The sequence below is a fragment of the Pongo pygmaeus genome, chromosome 1, assembly GCF_028885625.2.
Source record: "Pongo pygmaeus isolate AG05252 chromosome 1, NHGRI_mPonPyg2-v2.0_pri, whole genome shotgun sequence".
NCBI lineage: Eukaryota > Metazoa > Chordata > Mammalia > Primates > Hominidae > Pongo > Pongo pygmaeus.
In genome coordinates this window covers 14,090,388-14,109,294 of record NC_072373.2, presented here as the reverse complement: position 1 = coordinate 14,109,294, position 18,907 = coordinate 14,090,388, and the positions used below count along the sequence as shown (strand labels likewise).

General features: G+C 40.6%; 2 protein-coding genes across 12 annotated transcripts in view; both read right to left on the bottom strand.

Moving 5' to 3' along the window:
* RBM34 (RNA binding motif protein 34) overlaps positions 1–1,415 on the bottom strand; it is a 29,070-nt gene extending 27,655 nt beyond the window's left edge. For 5 of the 6 annotated variants that reach the window (XM_063670972.1, XM_063670960.1, XM_063670975.1 and 2 more), the window contains exon 1: positions 59–338. In XM_063670972.1, coding sequence (XP_063527042.1) covers positions 59–111 — 53 coding nt within the window. In that variant the 5' untranslated portion in view covers positions 112–338. Of the gene's footprint in view, positions 1–58 lie in introns of all 6 variants that reach the window. The other variant, XM_063670953.1, reaches the window with a different exon arrangement.
* A 4,366-nt stretch (positions 1,416–5,781) lies between these two features.
* Positions 5,782–18,907, bottom strand: part of ARID4B (AT-rich interaction domain 4B) — a 160,428-nt gene continuing 147,302 nt past the window's right edge. For 4 of the 6 annotated variants that reach the window (XM_063670896.1, XM_063670899.1, XM_063670903.1 and 1 more), the window contains 4 exons: positions 16,630–16,743; positions 14,034–14,249; positions 11,523–11,669; positions 5,782–7,544 (listed from right to left, as the gene is read on the bottom strand). In XM_063670896.1, the coding sequence (XP_063526966.1) occupies positions 7,417–7,544; positions 11,523–11,669; positions 14,034–14,249; positions 16,630–16,743 (605 nt within the window). In that variant the 3' untranslated portion in view covers positions 5,782–7,416. Of the gene's footprint in view, positions 7,545–11,522; positions 11,670–14,033; positions 14,250–14,271; positions 15,741–16,629; positions 16,744–18,907 lie in introns of those variants that run through there. The other 2 variants (XM_063670906.1, XM_063670910.1) reach the window with 2 other exon arrangements.

Here is an 18,907-nt window from a genome sequence, read left to right as displayed (position 1 = left end):
CCAGCACGAGGGAACGTACAACATCCCTCCCCAGGTACTCGTGCCGCGCGCCACTCACCCCTCCTCGACACTTCTCTTTCTCTTCCGTTTGCTCATCCCTTCCAAGGCCATTCTTACTCCAAAGACTCCCAGACGGCAGGGGCGCGCGAGCTCGCACTTCCGGGTTCCGGGCACTTCCGCTCTCTGGCCACGCCCCCGCCCCTCCCGGCAGTCGGCCGCCGGGCGGCGGTGAAGGAAGGTGCTCGGTAAGGGAGCGGGTTTGTTCCCGTCGGTTGGTGGTCCTCGCCGTTTCAGAGAAGCCTCATTTTGGGAGTGAAGGACGTCTTCTGGGAGTGGTTGAAGCCTGCAGTGTGAAGAATCAGCCAGGCTAGGAGCGGGGTGTCCACCCAAGCCGAGGGAGAAACACGTAGAATACCGACTTGTTGAAAAGGAGGGAGGGAGGTTTGGCAAGAAATGCGGTTGGGGGTGAACGCAGTGGGGTGTTTACAATTTGCTAATCGCTGTGAAGAGTACAAAGGAATTCTTTGTACTCTTCTTGCAACTTTTCTGAAACATGACATTATTCCAAAATAAAGACCACAACTCTAACGAGTCACGTCAACATACAATTCGAAAGATTGTAATGCGGACCTGCTATTCTATCTGGAAAAGTAGATACTTGGCATTCAGAACGCTTCAAGGTGTTCTCAGCCCGTCTTCCCAGACTCATCTCCCTCCAGCCCCTGACATTCCAGCCTGCTTTCTCCACCGCCTCTACAGTTGTTATTCCTGTCCCCTCTGTTGTAATTGCCCTCCTCTTTCCCCTTCTGCAAAATAATGCCCATCCTTCAAGGCCTACCTCAGATACTGTCTAACTTAGCATTTCTTTGCAGCCAGGCGCGGTGGCTCGCCTGTAATCCTAACACATTTGGAGGCCGAAGCGGGAGGATTGCGTGAGGACTAGGAGTTTGAAACCAGCCTGGTCGATCTAGCGAGACTTATTCTCTACAGAAAACAAATTAGACGGGCACCTTCGCGCTCGGCGCCTGTAGTCCCAGCACTTTGAGAGGCTCGGGCAAGAGGATCTCTTGAGCCCTGGAAGGTCGAGGCTGCAGTGAGCTGTGATCGCACCACTACACTCCAGCCTAAGTGACAGACCCTGCCTCAAAAAAAAAAAAAAAAAAACTTTGCTATTTACAATAGGGATCTTATCTTTTCCCAAGCCCCCATGGTACTTACTATAATCATTTTTGGTCTGCTTTAGTGTTAGTTACAGTCTCTTTAGATGTAAAGGCAAGACAGTAAGGATTATGTTTTATTTGTCATGTATGCTGTGTCTCTATTAGCTGTACATAGTGAATATTTGTTAAATTGACTCTCAGGGTAATAAAAGATTACTAGTTAAATCATTCAATAGTTTGAGTGGCAAAATAGGATTTGACTTTGTTGTTCTTTGAGACAAGGTCTTGCTCTGTCACCCAGACTGGAGTGTAGTGGTGAGATCACGGCTCACTGCAGCCTTGACCTCCTGGGCTCAAGCCATCCTCCCACCACGGAGTAGCTGGAACTGCAGGCAGCAGCACCATGCCCAGCTAATTTTTTTTTTTTTTTTTTTTTTTTTTTGGAGACAGAGTCTCACTCTGTCGCCCAGGCTGGACTGCAGTGGCGTGATCTCAGCTCACTGCAACCTCCGCCTCCCAGGTTCAAGTGATTCTCCTGCCTCAGCCTCCCGAGTAGCTGGCATTACAGGTGCATGCCACCATGCCCAGCTAATTTTTGTATTTTTTTAGTAGAGACCGGGTTTCACCATGTTAGCCAGGCTGGTCTTGAACTCCTGACCTTGTGATCCGCCCACCTCAGCCTCCCAAAGTGCTGGGAGTACAGGTGTGAGCCACCGTGCCTGGCCTTTTTTTTTTTTTTTTTTTTTTTTTTGTAAATAGAGATGGGGGTTTCGCTGTGTTTCCCAGGCTGGTCTTAAACTCCTGAGCTTGAGCAGTCCTCCTGCCTTGGCCTCCCAAAGGGTTGGAATTACAGGCGTGAGCCACTGCATCCAGCCAGGATTTGACTTTGAGTCTTTTGGGGACAGCCTAGCTTTTTGAAAGCTACTCGACACAAGTTGACTGGGAATATATATGACTTTTACTTCCCCCTTCAGAGAAATTTATGAAAAAAATCCACAATATTCAACTGCTTGGCCCTGAGTTTTGATTACTGGGCCCCTTATTTTGGTTTCCCATAATCTTGATCTTCTTATTTCACAAAGATGAAGAAAGCTTATCCATACATGAATGCGATACAACTCAAAAATCTGTCCTATCCAGTCCAGTGAAGAAATTATATTCTATATTTCTAGAATTATAGAATTCTATTCTGTGTATTTTTTGAGACGGAGTTTTGCTCTTGTTGCCCAGGCTGGAGTGCAGTGGCACGATCTTGGCTCATTGCAACCTCCGCCTCCCAGATTCAAGCAATTCTCCTGCCTCAGCCTCCTGAGTAGTTGGGATTACAGGCATGCACCACCACACCTGGCTAATTTTATATTTTTAATAGAGACAGGGTTTCTCCATGTTGGTCGGGCTGGTCTCGAACTCCCGACCTCAGGTGATCCACTCGCCTTGACCTCCCAACGTGCTGGGATTACAGGTATGACCCACCGTGCCCAGCTAGGTAGCAGATACTTACAGAAGAAAACAGACTGCGAAAGCAGCTGTGGTTGCAGATAGTTTTAAAATTATCTTCATTGCCGTTCAGTGCTGTTTTTAACCATTTAGAGATCACTGACCGCTTTGAGAGTTTTTTAAAATATGAGGACATGGTGGGACAAGGTGGCTCACGCCTATAATCCCAGCACTTTGGGAGACCAAGATGGAAGGAATGCAAGCCCAGGAGTTTCAGATCAGCAACTGCGCCATTTGCACTCCAGCCTGGGCAACAAGAGCGAAACTCCGTCTCCAAAAAAAAGGAGGCCGGGTGCGGTGGCTTACGCTTGTAATCCCAGCACTTTGGGAGGCCGAGGTGGGTGGATCATCTGAGGTCAGAAGTTTGAGATCAGCCTGGCCAACATGGTGAAAACCCATCTCTACTAAAAATACAAAAATTAGCTGGGCATGGTGGCGGGCGCCTGTAATCCCAGCTAGTCGGGAGGCTGATGCAGGAGAACCACTTGAACCCCGGAGGCAGAGGTTGCAGTGAGCCAAGATGGCGCCATTGTACTCCAGCCTGGGCGACAGAGCAAAATTCTGTCTAAAACAAAACAAAACAAACAAAAAAAAGAAATTAACAAGACCCCACTCTAAAGTTTTTTCAGTAGGAAAAAAAACGTTTTGGAGAACACCGTTAAGAAACCTATCATCCTGGGCGGGCGCGGTGGCTCACGCCTGTAATCCCAACACTTTGTGAGGCCAAGGCGGGCAGATTACGAGGTCAGGAAATCGAGACCATCCTGACTAACACGGTGAAACACCCCTCTCTACTAAAAATACAAAAAATTAGCTGGGTGCGGTGGCATGTGCCTGTAGTCCCAGCTACTCGGGAGGCTGAAGTAGGAGAATCACTTGAACCTGGGAGGCAGAGGTTGCAGTGAGCCAAGATTGCACCACTGCACTCCAGCCTGGGGCAACAGAGCGAGACTCTGTCTCAAAAAAAGAAAAAAAAGAAAAGGAAAACATACCATCTTAATATGTCAATTGTAAACTAACTTAGTAAAGTCTAGTTTAGGTGACCAGAAGTATACATAGGTCAATTCTACTAATTCAATAAAATCCTCAAACCCTCTTAAGAAGGTAGGATGTAGAACAAGAAGGCAGGCAAGACAGAGAGGCACAAAGGCATAAATCTCGACTCCAACAAAATTTGGAATAATTCCCCTATTCAGCACTGTTTCTATAACATACTCAGTACGTGATATTAAAAGCTCCTCAAAAAACAGGGTTTCATGATTAGGTAGGATTGAAAACAGTAGGGTAAAGGAAGTTATTTAGGCAGGTATCTCTTCACAGGCCTTCTCAAAGTTTTTAATATGCAAACACTGTGATTCTCTAAGAAAAGAATGTGCTATACATAGATTTCCCAAAATATATTTGGTTATAAATTCCCAGAGCATTTCCAGGGACCAGTATTCTAGGAATTCATTTTGGGAAGCACCGTTCCACAGACTTAAAAGATCATCCCTTAAACTAATTTTTGTGAAAATAAAGGGCCACCACAAAGATGCATTAAAAATATGTATTTAAGCTTTCTAGGCCTTAAAAAAGTTCATTTCCTGTCTTGTTTTTTTTTTGTTTTGTTTTGTTTTGTTTTTTTTTGAGACGGAGTTTCAATCTTGTTGCCCAGGCTGGAGTGCAATCTCGGCTCACTGCAACCTCCGCCTCCCAGGTTCATGCAATTCTCCTGCCTCAGCCTCCCTAGTAGCTGGGATTACAGGTATGCGCCACCACGACCGGCTAATTTTGCATTTTTAGTAGAGACAGGGTTTCACCATGTTGGTCAGGCTGGTTTCGAACTCCTGACCTCGGGTGATCCACCTGCCTCAACCTCCCAAAATGCTGGGATTACAGGCATTAAGCCACCACGCCCAGCCTCTCTTTGTATTAAAGAAAGGTTTTTTTTTTTTTTGAGAGGGAGTCTCGCTCTGTTGCCCAGGCTGGAGTGCAATAGCGCGATCTCGGCTTACTGCAAGCCCCGCCTCCCAGGTTCATGCCAGTCTCCTGCCTCAACCTCTCGAATAGCTGGGACTACAGGCACCCACTACCACGCCCGGCTAATTTTTTTTGTATATTTAGTAGAGACGGGGTTTCCCCATGTTGGCCAGGATGGTCTCAATCTCTTGACCTTGTAATCCGCCTGCCTCGGCCTCCCAAAGTGGCGTGAGCCACTGCGCCCAGCCAAGAAAGGTTTTCTGTTGGTAGAAAGTCCAATAAGTGGGGCCAAAAAACTAGATTATAGATTTTTAAAAGTTTGCAGCAAAGCAGTGTTTCTCAACCCAGATGCATATTAATATCACTAGAGACCTTTAAAAATTAAAGATCAACATCCAGGTACTACCCCCAACCAATTAAATATAACTCCTTGGGAGTGGGGTGTGAGTACTGAATATACTTTTAACAATGTCCAGATGATTGCAATGTGCAATAGAACACACTGAAGTATAAAAGACCCGGAAGGGTCTAACTAAATTAAAAATTTTTAAAAGCTGCTAGTAATGGTTTCAAGTGTTAAATTAAAAAAAAAAACAACTTAATTTTCAAATTTGGACAATTCTACAAGTGATAAGAAAAATATTTAAATTCAGACTCAAGCAAAATAGTGTGTGCAAAGATAAAAGAAGGCCTAGGCCGGGTGTGTTGGCTCATGCCTATAATCCTAGCACATTGGGAGGCCAAGGTGGGTGGATCACATGAGGTCAGGAGTTTGAGACCAGCCTGACCAGTACGGTGAAACCTTGCCTCTGCTAAAAATACAAAAATTAGCCAGGAGTGCTGGCAGATGCCTATAATCCCAGCTACTCGGAAGGCTGAAGCTGGAGAATTGCTTGAACCCGGGAGGTGGGAAGTTGCAGTGAGCTGAGATTGCGCCACTGCACTCTAGCCTGGGCGACAGCGCAAGATTCTGTGTTCAAAAAAAAAAAAGAATGCCTAATACATTCCTTATCTGGTTAATGGACTTTTAATTTTCATAGGTAGAATCTTCCCTTTTTGGTGTATCAATTAATCCCTTGTGATAATACGTGCTGGATATGTATGTTCCAGTCAGTCATCACATACAGAAATGAACTAAAATTACTAAATCTTTTAGAAACAAAAATCAAGGATTCACAAACTATGGCATTTTATTTCAGAGCCTTTGCTTACATTTGTACAATATATTACATAATTCTTCATTGTTTGCAGATCCTAATATATACTTTATAGCTTTTATTCTATAAGCTTTTTTTCTTCAACATTTTGCTGTCAACAAATCTTTACAGTCCTGTACAAATTTTAATAACTTGAAACCATTTTCAACAAAATTAGTTACTGTAAGCACACACTACAAGACTGAAAATGCTTTTCTTAGAAAAGTTGAATGTAAAGGATTCTGACACGTTAGCATCTACAACAAAACGCATTGAAATTCTCACGTCGTATTGCCAGAAAACAAAGAAAACATGCCAGCCCCATCCAAAAAAAGTACACAGAACTACAATTAAAACAGTAAAACAGTCTGTACAATAAAGTACTGTGTATTAACAGTGCCAGATATTAAATAGCTTGAATGAACACATCCGCAATATACAAATGTCTTACAAAGGTGAAGAATTAAATACAAGTGCCAAACAGAACAGAGATTGGAATCATACAACATAAAGTCAATACAAGTGAAAACAATTTTGCATTCATTTTGGATTTTATACAAGGCATTTAATTTTATAGGCCTACCACCCCCATTAGCTATTTATATTTAAAATAACCACCATCCTTTTGAGACAGTTCATATCAACAATCTTGAACCATACTAATACATTACTTGTTCCTGAAGTCCTTTTGTTGTAGCTCATAATAAAATAAGCAATACAAATGAATTATCTGTATTTAAGGGAAAAGAAACATTTACAAGAAAACACAAAAATATAACTGTTATAATTCATTATGAATAAATATACACTTTGAACTGGCTAAGTACAATCTTTATACATTGTTTAAGATTTAATACAGTTTATTAGCCATTTTCTTTTTTCACACAATGTATTATATCAAAATTAAAAAAAAATACTGATTTATAGAAAAATGGCAAAGTACAGTAGTTCCATTCCAATTTGAAGGGCCATGAAAAGCCACTGCAAGACCTTTTAGCCTAATTCAAACCTGTAAACATGTTCAGTCTTTTTTAAAGAGAATCTTTAATATTTGGTTACCAGGACTGATGTCTAATATCCTGTTAACTGCAGGTTTTGAATTTATTACATGTGCTTGACTTATACAATTAAAGCCACCCTAAGGTGACTTGCTTTAAAAAACAATTACCTTGTACAAATGAAAATAGGTTCATATTTTTTCATAAATAAATGGAAAAATATCAAATGTTCCAGCTTTAACAAAATACAAGGGAATACATATACAGTAAGTTATCTTAACATGTTCTGACCCACCCCTTAACTATGCTTACTGTATTGTCTCTACAGGCAGTGAAAAGCCTCCATTTGCCACAGTGGAAGGCCTTCAAGTTACCAGACACACAATTCCCAGACAAGTTGGAAACAATTATTGCTTGAGGAAAAGCAGTTCATTGTACTTTTTCTTCATAAAAAAGTGCACTTAAGTGCCAAGTCAGCTTGTCAAGAAACAATTTTTAAATATAAAATAGTGCTCGTCTGATATTTTTTTGTGCCACTGTGCAGTATAAAAAAAAAAGTGGCCCTCAACAGCCATTAAGTGCAAAGTGCTTTAGCAAGTCCTGCTGTCACCTGCACTCAACTGACATTCCATTTTGTGATGCGCTGGACATTGACGGTTCAGCTAAAGTTAACATAACAGCAGCTGTTATGGAACTGGATGAAGGTGAAGAAGAGGATGAGGATGTAGCAGCACCTAAGGAAAAGGGAGACCAAACCAAGAGCTTAATAAAAATTTATGTCTAACAATAGACAGAAAATACTAGTCCTCTGAAATAAAATTCCGCCGTATTGTCCAAAATCATTTAGCTTACAACAACAGTGGTCAATTCTCACAGTACTACAATGTGAAGAAAGGAAAAGCTAGTGTAGCTCAAGAAGCTAGACAGTGCCCAACTACAGAAGTAACGAAAAGGACAGACCAGGGAAGGCTCCTGCGTGGGTCAAAGAGGGAAAGAACTGTGCCTAGTCTACAAGACACAGAAATAAAATATAGAATACACTTTTTGTAATACTGAAACAAGTATCAAAACAGGAAAAATCTGCAATCCATCCAAAAATCATTTGTCCCCTCCTAATCCCTCCATCTTTCTGTACTTAGGAGTTTTATTGTACATGTAAATGGTGACGAGAATGGGAGGCTTAATTGCTTCTTCAAGTTGGATCAAAACAGTGCATAGCTCAACTGTTGCATTCTCCTCCACTAGGTTTACAAAGCAAATAACACATTAGTTATTTTCATCAGAGGAAGTCTCTCATTGTTTCCTTTTTTCGTTTTTTTGTTTTTGTTTGTTTGTTTTTTGAGACAGAGTCTCGCTCTGTTGCCCAGGCTGGAGTGCAGTGGCTCGATCTTGGCTCACTGAAAGCTCTGCCTCCCGAGTTCATGCCATTCTCCTGCCTCAGCGCCCCCCAGTAGCTGGGACTACAGGCGCCCGCCACCACGCCCGGCTAATTTTTTTGTATTTTTAGTAGAGATGGGGTTTCATCATGTTAGCCAGGATGGTCTCGATCTCCTGACCTCATGATCCGCCCATCTCGGCCTACCAAAGTGCCGGGATTACAGGTGTGAGCCACCGCGCCCAGCCTGTTTGTTTTTTTGAGACAGAGTCTCGCTCTGTCGCCCAGGCTGGAGTGCAGTGGTGTGATCTCGGCTCACTGCAAGCTCCACCTTCCAGGTTCACACCATTCTCCTGCCTCAGCCTCCTTTTTTTTTTTCTTTGAGATGGGAGTCTTGCTCTGTTGCCCAGGCTGGACTGCAGTGTGCGATCTCAGCTCACTGCAACCTTTGCCTCCTGGGTTCAAGCAATTTTTCTGTCTCAGCCTCCTGAGTATCTGGGATTACAGGCATGTGCCACCATGTCCGGCTAATGTTTGTATTTTTAGTAGAGATGGGGTTTCATCATGTTGGCCAGACTGGTCTCGAACTCCTGACCTCAGGTGATCCGCCCGCCTCGGCCTCCCAAAGTGCTGGAATTACAGGTGTGAGCAACCGCGCCCGGCCTCTCTCATTGTTATAAATTAGTGTTCATAAATTAATATTTTTAAATACATGCACAGATTTAAAAAATTCATTCAGCACAGGGGTAATAAGATAGAAAAGCAAATCTCCCTTTCATCCAGGAACCTCCTAATCACGAAAATTCCCTTCCCCATTGTTACCAGTTGATTCATATTCATTACAACTAGAAGAAAGGCTGGCAAAAAAAACTACCCCAGGGGCAAATCTGGCTTACTTGTCTTTGGAAAGAAAAATTGTACTGGAACACCGCCATGTCTATTTGTTTACATATTACCTATGGGAGATTTCACACTTACCATGGCAGAGATAAGTAGTTTCTACAGAGACCATATGGCCCACAAAGCCTAACATATTTATTGTCTCTTTACAGAAAATGTTTGCAACCCCTGTTCTACAGGAATTTTATCTCTAGAATCTAGAGATATGATATGCAAATTTAAAATATGTAGATATAGCAACCCCTTTAAAAACGTAAGTGGAGGCCGGGCGTGGTGGCTCACGCCTGTAATCCCAGCACTTTGGGAGGACTAGGCGGGCGGATCACGAGTTCAGGAGATTGAGACCATCCTGGCTAACACAGTGAAACTCAGTCTCTACTAAAAATACAAAAAATTAGCCGGGTGTGGTGGTGGGCGCCTGTAGTCCCAGCTACTAGAGAGGCTGAGGCAGGAGAATGGTGTGAACCAGGGAGGCGGAGCTTGCAGTGAGCCGGAGCTTGCAGTGAGCCGAGATTGCACCACTACACTCCAGCCTGGATGACAGAGTGAGACTCTGTCTCAAAAAATAATAATAATATTACAAAAATTAGCTGGGCATGGTGGCACGCACCTATAGTCCTAGCTACCCGGGAGGCTGAGGTAGGAGAATCACTTGAACTGGAAGGCAGAGGTTGCAGTGAGCCAAGATCGCGCCACTGCACTCCAGCCTGGTGACTGACCAAGACTCCGTCTCAAAAAAAAAAACAAAAACACACACACAAGTGGAAGCATAGGTCAGTGTCTGACTTTTTTTTAAACAATATATTTTAAGAGATTGTTCCATATCAGTACATACAGATCCTTTTCAAAGTTGAGTAGTATTCTACTATACTACAACTCATAACTTATATGAATTTCACTACACTGTTCCTGCATTGGTTTTAGTTTTAATTTTTTTGGTAAGAATGATACCTTATTTGAGCCAGTCACAGTGGCTCATGCCTGTAATCCCAGCACTTTGGGAGACTGAAGCAGGCAGATCACGAAGTCAAGAGATTGAGCCATCCTGCATCCTGGCCAACATGGTGAAACCCCATCTCTACTAAAAATAAAAAATTAGCTGGGCGTGGTGGCATGCTTGTAATCCCAGCCACTTGGGAGGCTGAGGCAGGATAATCACTTGACCTCAGGAGGCAGAGGTTGTAGTGAGCTGAGATCGCACCACTGCACTCCAGCCTGGGCAACAGAGCAAAACTCCATCTCCAAAAAAAAGAATGATACCTTATTTGATTTGCATTTCTTTGGTAGCCAGGATAAGCATTTTCCTATGGATTTTTCTTAAAATAATATTTAGGAACTGACTTTTAATGCTAACCCAGTAGAGAGGCTCTATTTAGCAAAATCATTCATTATAAAGAATTTGTGGTGACTATATTTACAAAATATTGTTTAGAAGGAATTTCTGGATAGATGTCTTTTTTTTTTTTGAGACAGAGTTTAGCTCTTGTTGCCCAGGCTGGAGTGCAATGGCATGATCTCTGTTCACTGCAACATCTGCCTCCTGGGTTTAAGCAATTCTCCTGCCTCGGCCTCCCAAGTAGCTGGGATTACAGGCGCCTGCCACCATGCACAGCTAATTTTTTGTATTTTTTAGTAGAGACGGGGTTTCACTATGTTGGCCAAGCTGGTCTCGACCTGCTGACCTCAGGTAATCCACCCACCTCGGCCTCCCAAAGTGCTGGGATTACAGGTGTGAGCCACTGTGCCCGGCCTCCTCCCAGATTTTAATTTATTTCACTTCCTCATGTCATTCAGGTATCAACAAAAATATGCTGACCATTTGTAATCTAAAGTAACCCATCCAATCACTACCTTAACATCATTTTCTTCATAGTGCTTTCACTATCTGAAATTATCTTATTAGGAAGTTTCTGGTAGAGTATAAACTCTATGAAAGTGAATATTATGATCTGAAATAATTTTTTTTATTTGAGTAATTTATTTCACTTTAGAGATGAGGAAAATAAGACAAAGAAATTAAAAAATTTGCCTGAAAATAGACAGTTATAAAGTCATGGCAGTCTAACTGCAGAGTGAGAAATTCTGGTTTATGTTTAAATAAAGTAAAAATACTGGCAGGGTACTCTTGGCTCACGCCTGTAATCCTAGCACTTCGGGAGGCCAAGACAGGTAGATCACCTGAGGTCAGGAGTTAGAGACCAGCCTGACTGACATGGCGAGACCCTGACTCTACCTAAAAATTACAAAATCAGCCAGGCTTGGTGGTTCATGCCTGTAATTCCAGCTACTTGGGAAGCTGAGGTAGGAGAACTGCTTGAACCCAGGAGGTGGAGGTTGCAGTGAGCCGAGATTGCGCCATTGCATTCCAGCCTGGCAACGAGAGCGAAACTCCGTCTCAAAATAAATGAATAAATAAAAATAAAGTAAAAATACTTACTTTCTCTCTCTTTCTTCTTTAAACGCTTTCTCCTCCGATCAATGGAAGCTACTTCAGATTTTAATGACAGATAATGTTTTCTGATTTCTTGAAGTTTTTCTTGAAGAATTGTGATGCGTTGAGCACTTGTCATATTTTCCAGGTCCGCTATAAATTTAAAGCTTTCATTAATAGACATTTTTTAAGAAAATTTTAACATATAAAGGAGAGAACATCGAGCATGGCTGCTGAATAAGGTTGAGGCAGATGAACTAAAAAACTAAGGCTTCTAAAATATTTGTTTTCCAAATTTTTTATCTAGCCTAGAACAATGCCTGGCACATAATAAATGCACAATATTTGTTGAATGAATATGTACAGCATTAAACACCTTAAGATCTACATATATCCACATCCATATACAGTATCACCACAGTAAAAAATCACACTTAAAAATAAAACTGGGGCTGGGCACAGTGGCTCACACCTGTAATCCTAGCACTTTGGGAGGCCAAGGCAGGCGGATCACGAGGTCAGGAGTTCGATACCAGCCTGGCCAAGATGGTGAAACCCTGTCTCTACTAAAACTACAAAAATTAGCCGGGCATGGTGGCGGGTGCCTGTAATAATCCCAGCTACTCGGGAGGCTGGGGCAGGAGAATCACTTGAATCTGGGAGGTGGAGGTTGGAGTGAGCCGAGATTGTGCCACTGCATGCTAGCCTGGGCAACAGAGTGAGACTCTGTCTAAAAATAACAAAAACACAAAAACAAAACAAAACAAAAAACCTGGAAAGACACCAAAATGCTAAATTGTACACACTTTTTGAGTAACAAGACTGTGGATAAATTTTTCTCTTCTGTTCTCTGTTATTTTTTAGGTTTTTTTAAAGAGTGTGTAAAACAATTTAAATTAGAAGCAATTTTAAAAAGCTCTAAAGCAATCTTCAATCTCCTAAGAATACTTAAGATATTTCCTTGTATGAAAAACTCTAGAGTAGTATTAAAAAAATATACATATTGGCTGGGTGTGGTGGCTCACACCTGTAATTCTAGCACTTTGGGAAGCAAGGTGGAAGGATCAGCTCAGTCTTGAGCTCAGGAGTTCAAGATTACCCTGGGCAACATAATGAGACCTCATCTCTATTTAAAATATATATATACCTAAAACATATATATATATACATATACCTTTTTTTAAATGAAGATTTATGAAGATTTCTCACATATACAAAAGTATAGAGAGAAGGATAGTGAACCCCATGTACTCATTATCCAGCTTCGGTAATCATCAATTTATGGCAAAACCTGTATCATCTGCACCCCTAACCATTCCTCACCCCTAACACCAGATACTTTTAAATCAAATTACCGACATCATATCAGAAATATCTTTTTTCTTCTTTTGAGATGAGGTCTCACTCTGTTGCCCAGGCTGGAGTGCAGTGGCACGACCTCAGCTCACTGCAACCTCCACATGCCAGGTGCAAGCAATTCTCCTGCCTCAGCCTCCTGAGTAGCTAGGACTACAAGCGCGCGCCACCACACGCAGCTAATTTTTTGTTTTATTAGTAGAGACGGGGTTTCACCATGCTGGTCAGGCTGGTCTCGAACTCCTGACCTCGTGATCCACCCACCTCAGCCTCCCAAAGTGCTGGGATTACAGGCGTGAGCCACTGCGCCCAGCCATATCAGAAATATCTAGTCAATGTTGGCATTTGCCTCAACTGCCTTAAAATTTTTCTTTAACCAATTTATTTATTCAAATCGGGATCCAAATAAGGCCTATACATTGCAATTCATTAGTACATCTATTAAGTTTGGTAAAGCCTCTTTTTCAGAGTATTGGCATGAAGAGTTACTAGGATTGGGGCTGGGCATGGTGGCTCATGCCCGAAATCCCAGCACTTTGCGAGGCCGAGGCGGACAGATCACCTGAGGTCAGGAGTTTGAGACCAGCCTGGCCAACTGGTGAAATCCCATGTCTACTAAAAATACAACAACAACAAAAAAATTAGCCAGGTGTGGTGGTGGGCGTCTGTAATCCCAACTACTCGGGAGGTTGAGGCAGGAGAATCATTTGAAGCAGGGAGATGGAGGTTGCAGTGAGCAGAGACTATGCCACTGGACTGCACTCTAGCCTGGGTGACAGAGACACTCTGTCTCAAAAAAAAAAGGCCACACACGGTGGCTCATGCCTGTAATCCTAGCACTTTGGGAGGCCGAGGCAGGCGGATCATGAGGTCAGGAGATGGAGACCATCCTGGCCAACATGGTGAAACCCTGTCTCTACTAAAAACAAAAAAATTAGCTGCGTGTGGTGGCGCAAGCCTGTAATCCCAGCTACTCGGGGGGCCGAGGCAGGAGGATGGCTTGAACCCAGGAGGCTGAAGATTGCAGTGAGCCAAGATCGCACCACTGCACTCCAGCCTGGTGACAGAGCAAGACTCTGTCTCTAAAAACAAAAACAAAACAAAACAAAAAGAGTTACTAGGATGAAGTTTGTATGCTTGGCAATTTAACATGTCACTTACACATCTGAAAACTCCATTTGTAAACTTTGGGTAATCGATTACTGGGTTCCTTGAGATCAGGATCCTTATCACCATTCTTTCCACATTTTCCTGGAGACTGCGTCCTTGCAGGAGATTTGGTACTATGAGACTTCATTCCAGTGGAAACTGATTTGACTGGCTGACTCTTAGTTATACTTTCACCAGCTGAAAGTTCTTCACTATCACTACTATTTGCTGAAAGAGAAAGAAAAGATTTAATAAACAAAAATGTAACAATAAATTTGTCACAGATTTTAGTAGGTAATTTAAAATTAGCCATTTGAATTTAGTCCTACAGAAAACAACCTGCCTAGAAACCTGGAAAATCACATACAAATGCAGCAGCACCTTAGGAAAAGCAAAAACAAAAAACTCTTCTTACCTGAACTGCCAATAATATATATACTTTTAAAATCACTCGCACTAATCTATCATTATGCTTGGTAGACTGTCAAATATACAGTAATCATCTGAATGGCTTTTTACTCTATTATGTTAATATATAAAGTAAAATATAACATCTTTTAAAATGATTAATTGTAGAAACCTCTACAATGAATATGTAACATTGGGTATATGCAACATTTTCCTGCTCCTTTGGCCACAAACAAATAATGATGCACAATCATCATATTCAATAAAGAACTCCTCAGGAATAAACTCTAAAGTTTGACATGTATAATGAAATTATTCTTAACTCCTATGCTGTGGGTTGACTAAAATAATCAGTTTCACCCTATTAAAATATTCAGTATTTTATGAACAATTCAGAAGTCTATGTAACAATTATGTTACAACTGCTATTGCTAATTAAACTTCAGCACTGAAATGGAAATACTTGACCTTGTCAGCTTACCATGTGAACAGGTAGGTGATGGAATTAGTATTTCCACAGATAACCTCTTTCTGGATACAAAGTATTAGTTTAGATTCCATCAGAATTAATTCATGTTACTAAATTATTCTCTAGAATGGTTAACTCTGATTTACCATGGCAGAATCCCAATAAGTAAAATGGGAGAACACTATATCTCTGTATTATATGAATATACTAAATAACTCATTGAAGATGAGCTCTCCTAGGAAATGTCATTTAAATAGTAAACTCTTGAAGACAAAAACATCACAGTGAAAGAAAAAACACTTTAAATATCCTACCAGTTACACCAAACAATTGATGACTGACTGATTTGGCATATATTTACTGATTTTTCACTTAACAACATCACCAAAAAAAGAAAAAAAAAAAAAGGAGTTAAACTCTCAAAGCCAGAAATTATTCCAAATAGTAAAGGTAGATAGCAGCAACTCCTCCCACTGTGAAATTTTGGGAATAAAGAAACTCCACCACTGGTTGACACATATACACAAATTCCCTCCCAGCTCCCCCACTGCTGCTCTGGAATCCCTGGCAACTACTAGCTAAGCCACCCAAGGCTTGGCCCCACTCTATGCAGTGGACTGTCTCAGCCTGGCTTTCATGGCCTTGCTGAGCACAGCCGCCCGGGGCCCCAGGGACGCCATATTCACCGCCTGGAAGTCATATGGGCTCAGCAGAACCTCGGGGAGCTGGCCGAATAACCCTTTTCTGCACTGAAGTGCAGCCAAGCCGGCTGCTAGCAAAGGTCAGGCAGTGGAGGTGGCAGGAGTCTCCTGGAAGAGCAGCAGGAGGTCAGTGTGGGGCACCTGAAAAAAAATTCTTTACATATTTTCTGCTTCTTACTTTGTCTACAAAAGAGAGATAAAATGTGCAGCCCTCAGAAGAAATACAGTATATATATTTTCTGTGGATTGATGCACGGAGTCGTTGCTAAAGTTGGAGCATACTTAGCAAAAAGTATTGTTTGTAGTTACTCTCAGGTCACATAATATAGGGTACCAAAGATAAATGTTGTAGACTGGAGTTGTTGGAATTATAGTTCTAAAGTTATCTTGATTGTTATACTTCTATGCTGATTTTGCCTTGAAGAATTACTAAGCAATCAATTTCACTGTAATAAAAATAACATATAGTTGAAATATTTCACAATGTGTGATACATTTTATAGCAAGTGAAAAGAACTGTGGAATACAAAGGTAACAAATATGTTGATGTTTATAATATATTGGCTATTATTTCAAAAACAGATTACTTGATTTTTCATCAGCAATCAATACCACCGCTGAATAACACCAACTTGCTTAAAACTAGAATTTACCTAAGATTAGAAAACCTGTGTTTTTTTGTTTTGTTTTGTTTGTTTTTGCAGAAATTCTTTTTTCTTTTTATTATTATACTTTAAGTTCTAGGGTACATGTGCACAACATGCAGGTTTGTTACATAGGTATACATGTGCCATGTTGGTTTGCTGCACCCATCAACTCGTCATTTACATTAGGTATTTCTCCTAGTGCATTTTTTTTTTTTTTAAAGCAAGTAGCCTTACAGAATCTGTGTGACTTTTTTTTGAGTGTACAGACAAAATCAAAATAGTGTACTATCCACTATCCCATACCCTGAATACCATTTTCTTACTGGGGGTAAAATTATCAGCTATTATTTTTATATTTTAAAAATTAGAGATTTCACACTTACTGCCTTTTCCCTTCTTTTTGTTGTTTACCACTGTTGCTTTATGGCTTCTTTTCTGCTTTTTTGATGAACTTCCTCCTCCCTGAGCATCTTTCACTCTTTTCTGACCTGTAGAGGCTATGAAGGGAAAGGAATTAAGTAACACAAAATAAAATCCAACATTCCCTAGGTATAAATTAATTCCACATTTTAGAAACATAGAACAATCCAAAACTACATGTTCTTTATGACATTTATAAGTTGTCACAGAAATTACTACAATTTTTAAATAAACTGTCATTAATGGAAGCTCATTTCTTGTACATAATAAAAGTCAGGGTTTTTAAAAAGGCAAACAAAGTATGCACATCCTTCTTTAAAAAAATCAGATATAAATTGAAAATAGTCCTTAATATAGTACTGGGAGTTTATGAGCCTAGTAATTAAAAAACAAGTATATGCTGAAAATAAAAACTGAAATTTGTTAAGATTCAATAAAACCAAAATATTAAGACTTAATCACAGGTTAAAATGTTAATGACACTATGTCTTATAATCATAGTAATATAATTTTTAAATGATATAATGATATTAATGGGGTAAATTTTAGCAGTAATTCATACTTGGTTTTTTTTTTTACCAATTTATGTCAAGAATAACTAAGCTCCCAGGGCACTGTTTGGTTAACATGCATACCATTTACAAATCCAACATAGTAGTTCTAAAAAACGTCTCATCTTCTTGGTGGGAAATTATTGCAAAACATTACAAATAAATGTCTCCCTTTTCTTCAAGGACTAGCCCAAGTCCTACATCTTCACTAAGATGTTCCAGGCTTCACTGATGAATCACTACTCTGAACTGTAGCATTTTTCTATACTACTCATTTGGTCCTTAGCATCTGCTATATTTCTGTCTAATTCATATATGTTATCTCTCAGACTATATAAAATAAGCTTTTTTCTCTAGAGACTAATAAAGTACTATCTCCATTCAGTTCCAATTTCAGACACTAAATCAACCCTCTGTGTATAAAACCTAACTTCCTTGATCAAAAACAAGACAAGTAATTAACTGTCTGCAACTTCCTAGCTTTTTTTTTTTTAATGGGTCATATAATCTTACTTACAACTTTTCCTAATACTTTTTTAAATTTTTAATATTTCTTTTTTATTTTTTACACCAAGTATGTGAACCCACCTAATGTCATTTTAATATAACAATTTAAGTGAAACACAAAGGAGACGTAGATATTGACCATACTGAAGCACAGAATCATAATTGTCAGGTTTCTCTCCAAGAGAGTTTAATTCTAAAGTGTTCAGATACTAAGAAATAAAAACCTTAAATGTAGAGTAAATTAAGAGGAAAAAACTACATCTAAATAGTAAAACTTAAATTTTAACTTGTGATATAATAGGGACTCTCCAATATTCATAATAAGTAAATTTATTAAAATGTGGCCATGTGAAATAGGTGCTTAAGAACCTATTTCTACCTGGGCGCGGTGGCTCACGCCTGTAATTCCAGCCCTTTGGGAGGCCAAGGTAGGTGGATTACCTGAGGTGAGGAGATCGAGACCAGCCTGGCCAACATGGCGAAACCCCATCTCTACTAAACAAAATACAAAAATTAGCCAGGCGTTAATCCCAGATACTCAGCAGGCTGAGGCAGGAGAATCTCTTGAACCTTAGAGGTGGAGGTTGCAGTGAACCAAGATTGCACCACTGCACTCCAGCCTGGGCAACAAGAGCAAAACTCTGTCTCAAAAAAAAAAAACAACAATTTTTTTTGTTTTTTTTTTTTTTTAAGCCATGAAAAAGACTTTATCACTGTAAACTTGGAAAAAAACAAACAAACAATTATTTCTAAAGAGATATAAATTACCCTAAATTTAGGAGTAGCTTTCAAATTCCACAATTATTAACCTAGTCAAGATTAAGATTCAAAAGGGCAGTGTTGACTTAGTCTATTAGCAGACAAGATATCGTCTTTTTTTTTTTGTTTGTTAATTTTAATCTTTTGTAAGATATTAGGAACGTAATAAGGATACAACCTCTTAAAAACTATAACAATAGGCTGGGCACGGTGGCTCACGCCTGTAATCCTAGCACTTTGGGAGGCCAAGGCAGGCAGATCATGAGGTCAGGAGATAGAGACCATCCTGGCTAACATGGCGAAATGCCATCTCTACTAAAAATACAAAAAATTAGCTGGGCACGGTGGCACACACCTGTAGTCCCAGCTACTCAGCAGGCTGAGGCAGGGGAATCACTTGAACCCAGGAGGCGGAGGTTGCAAT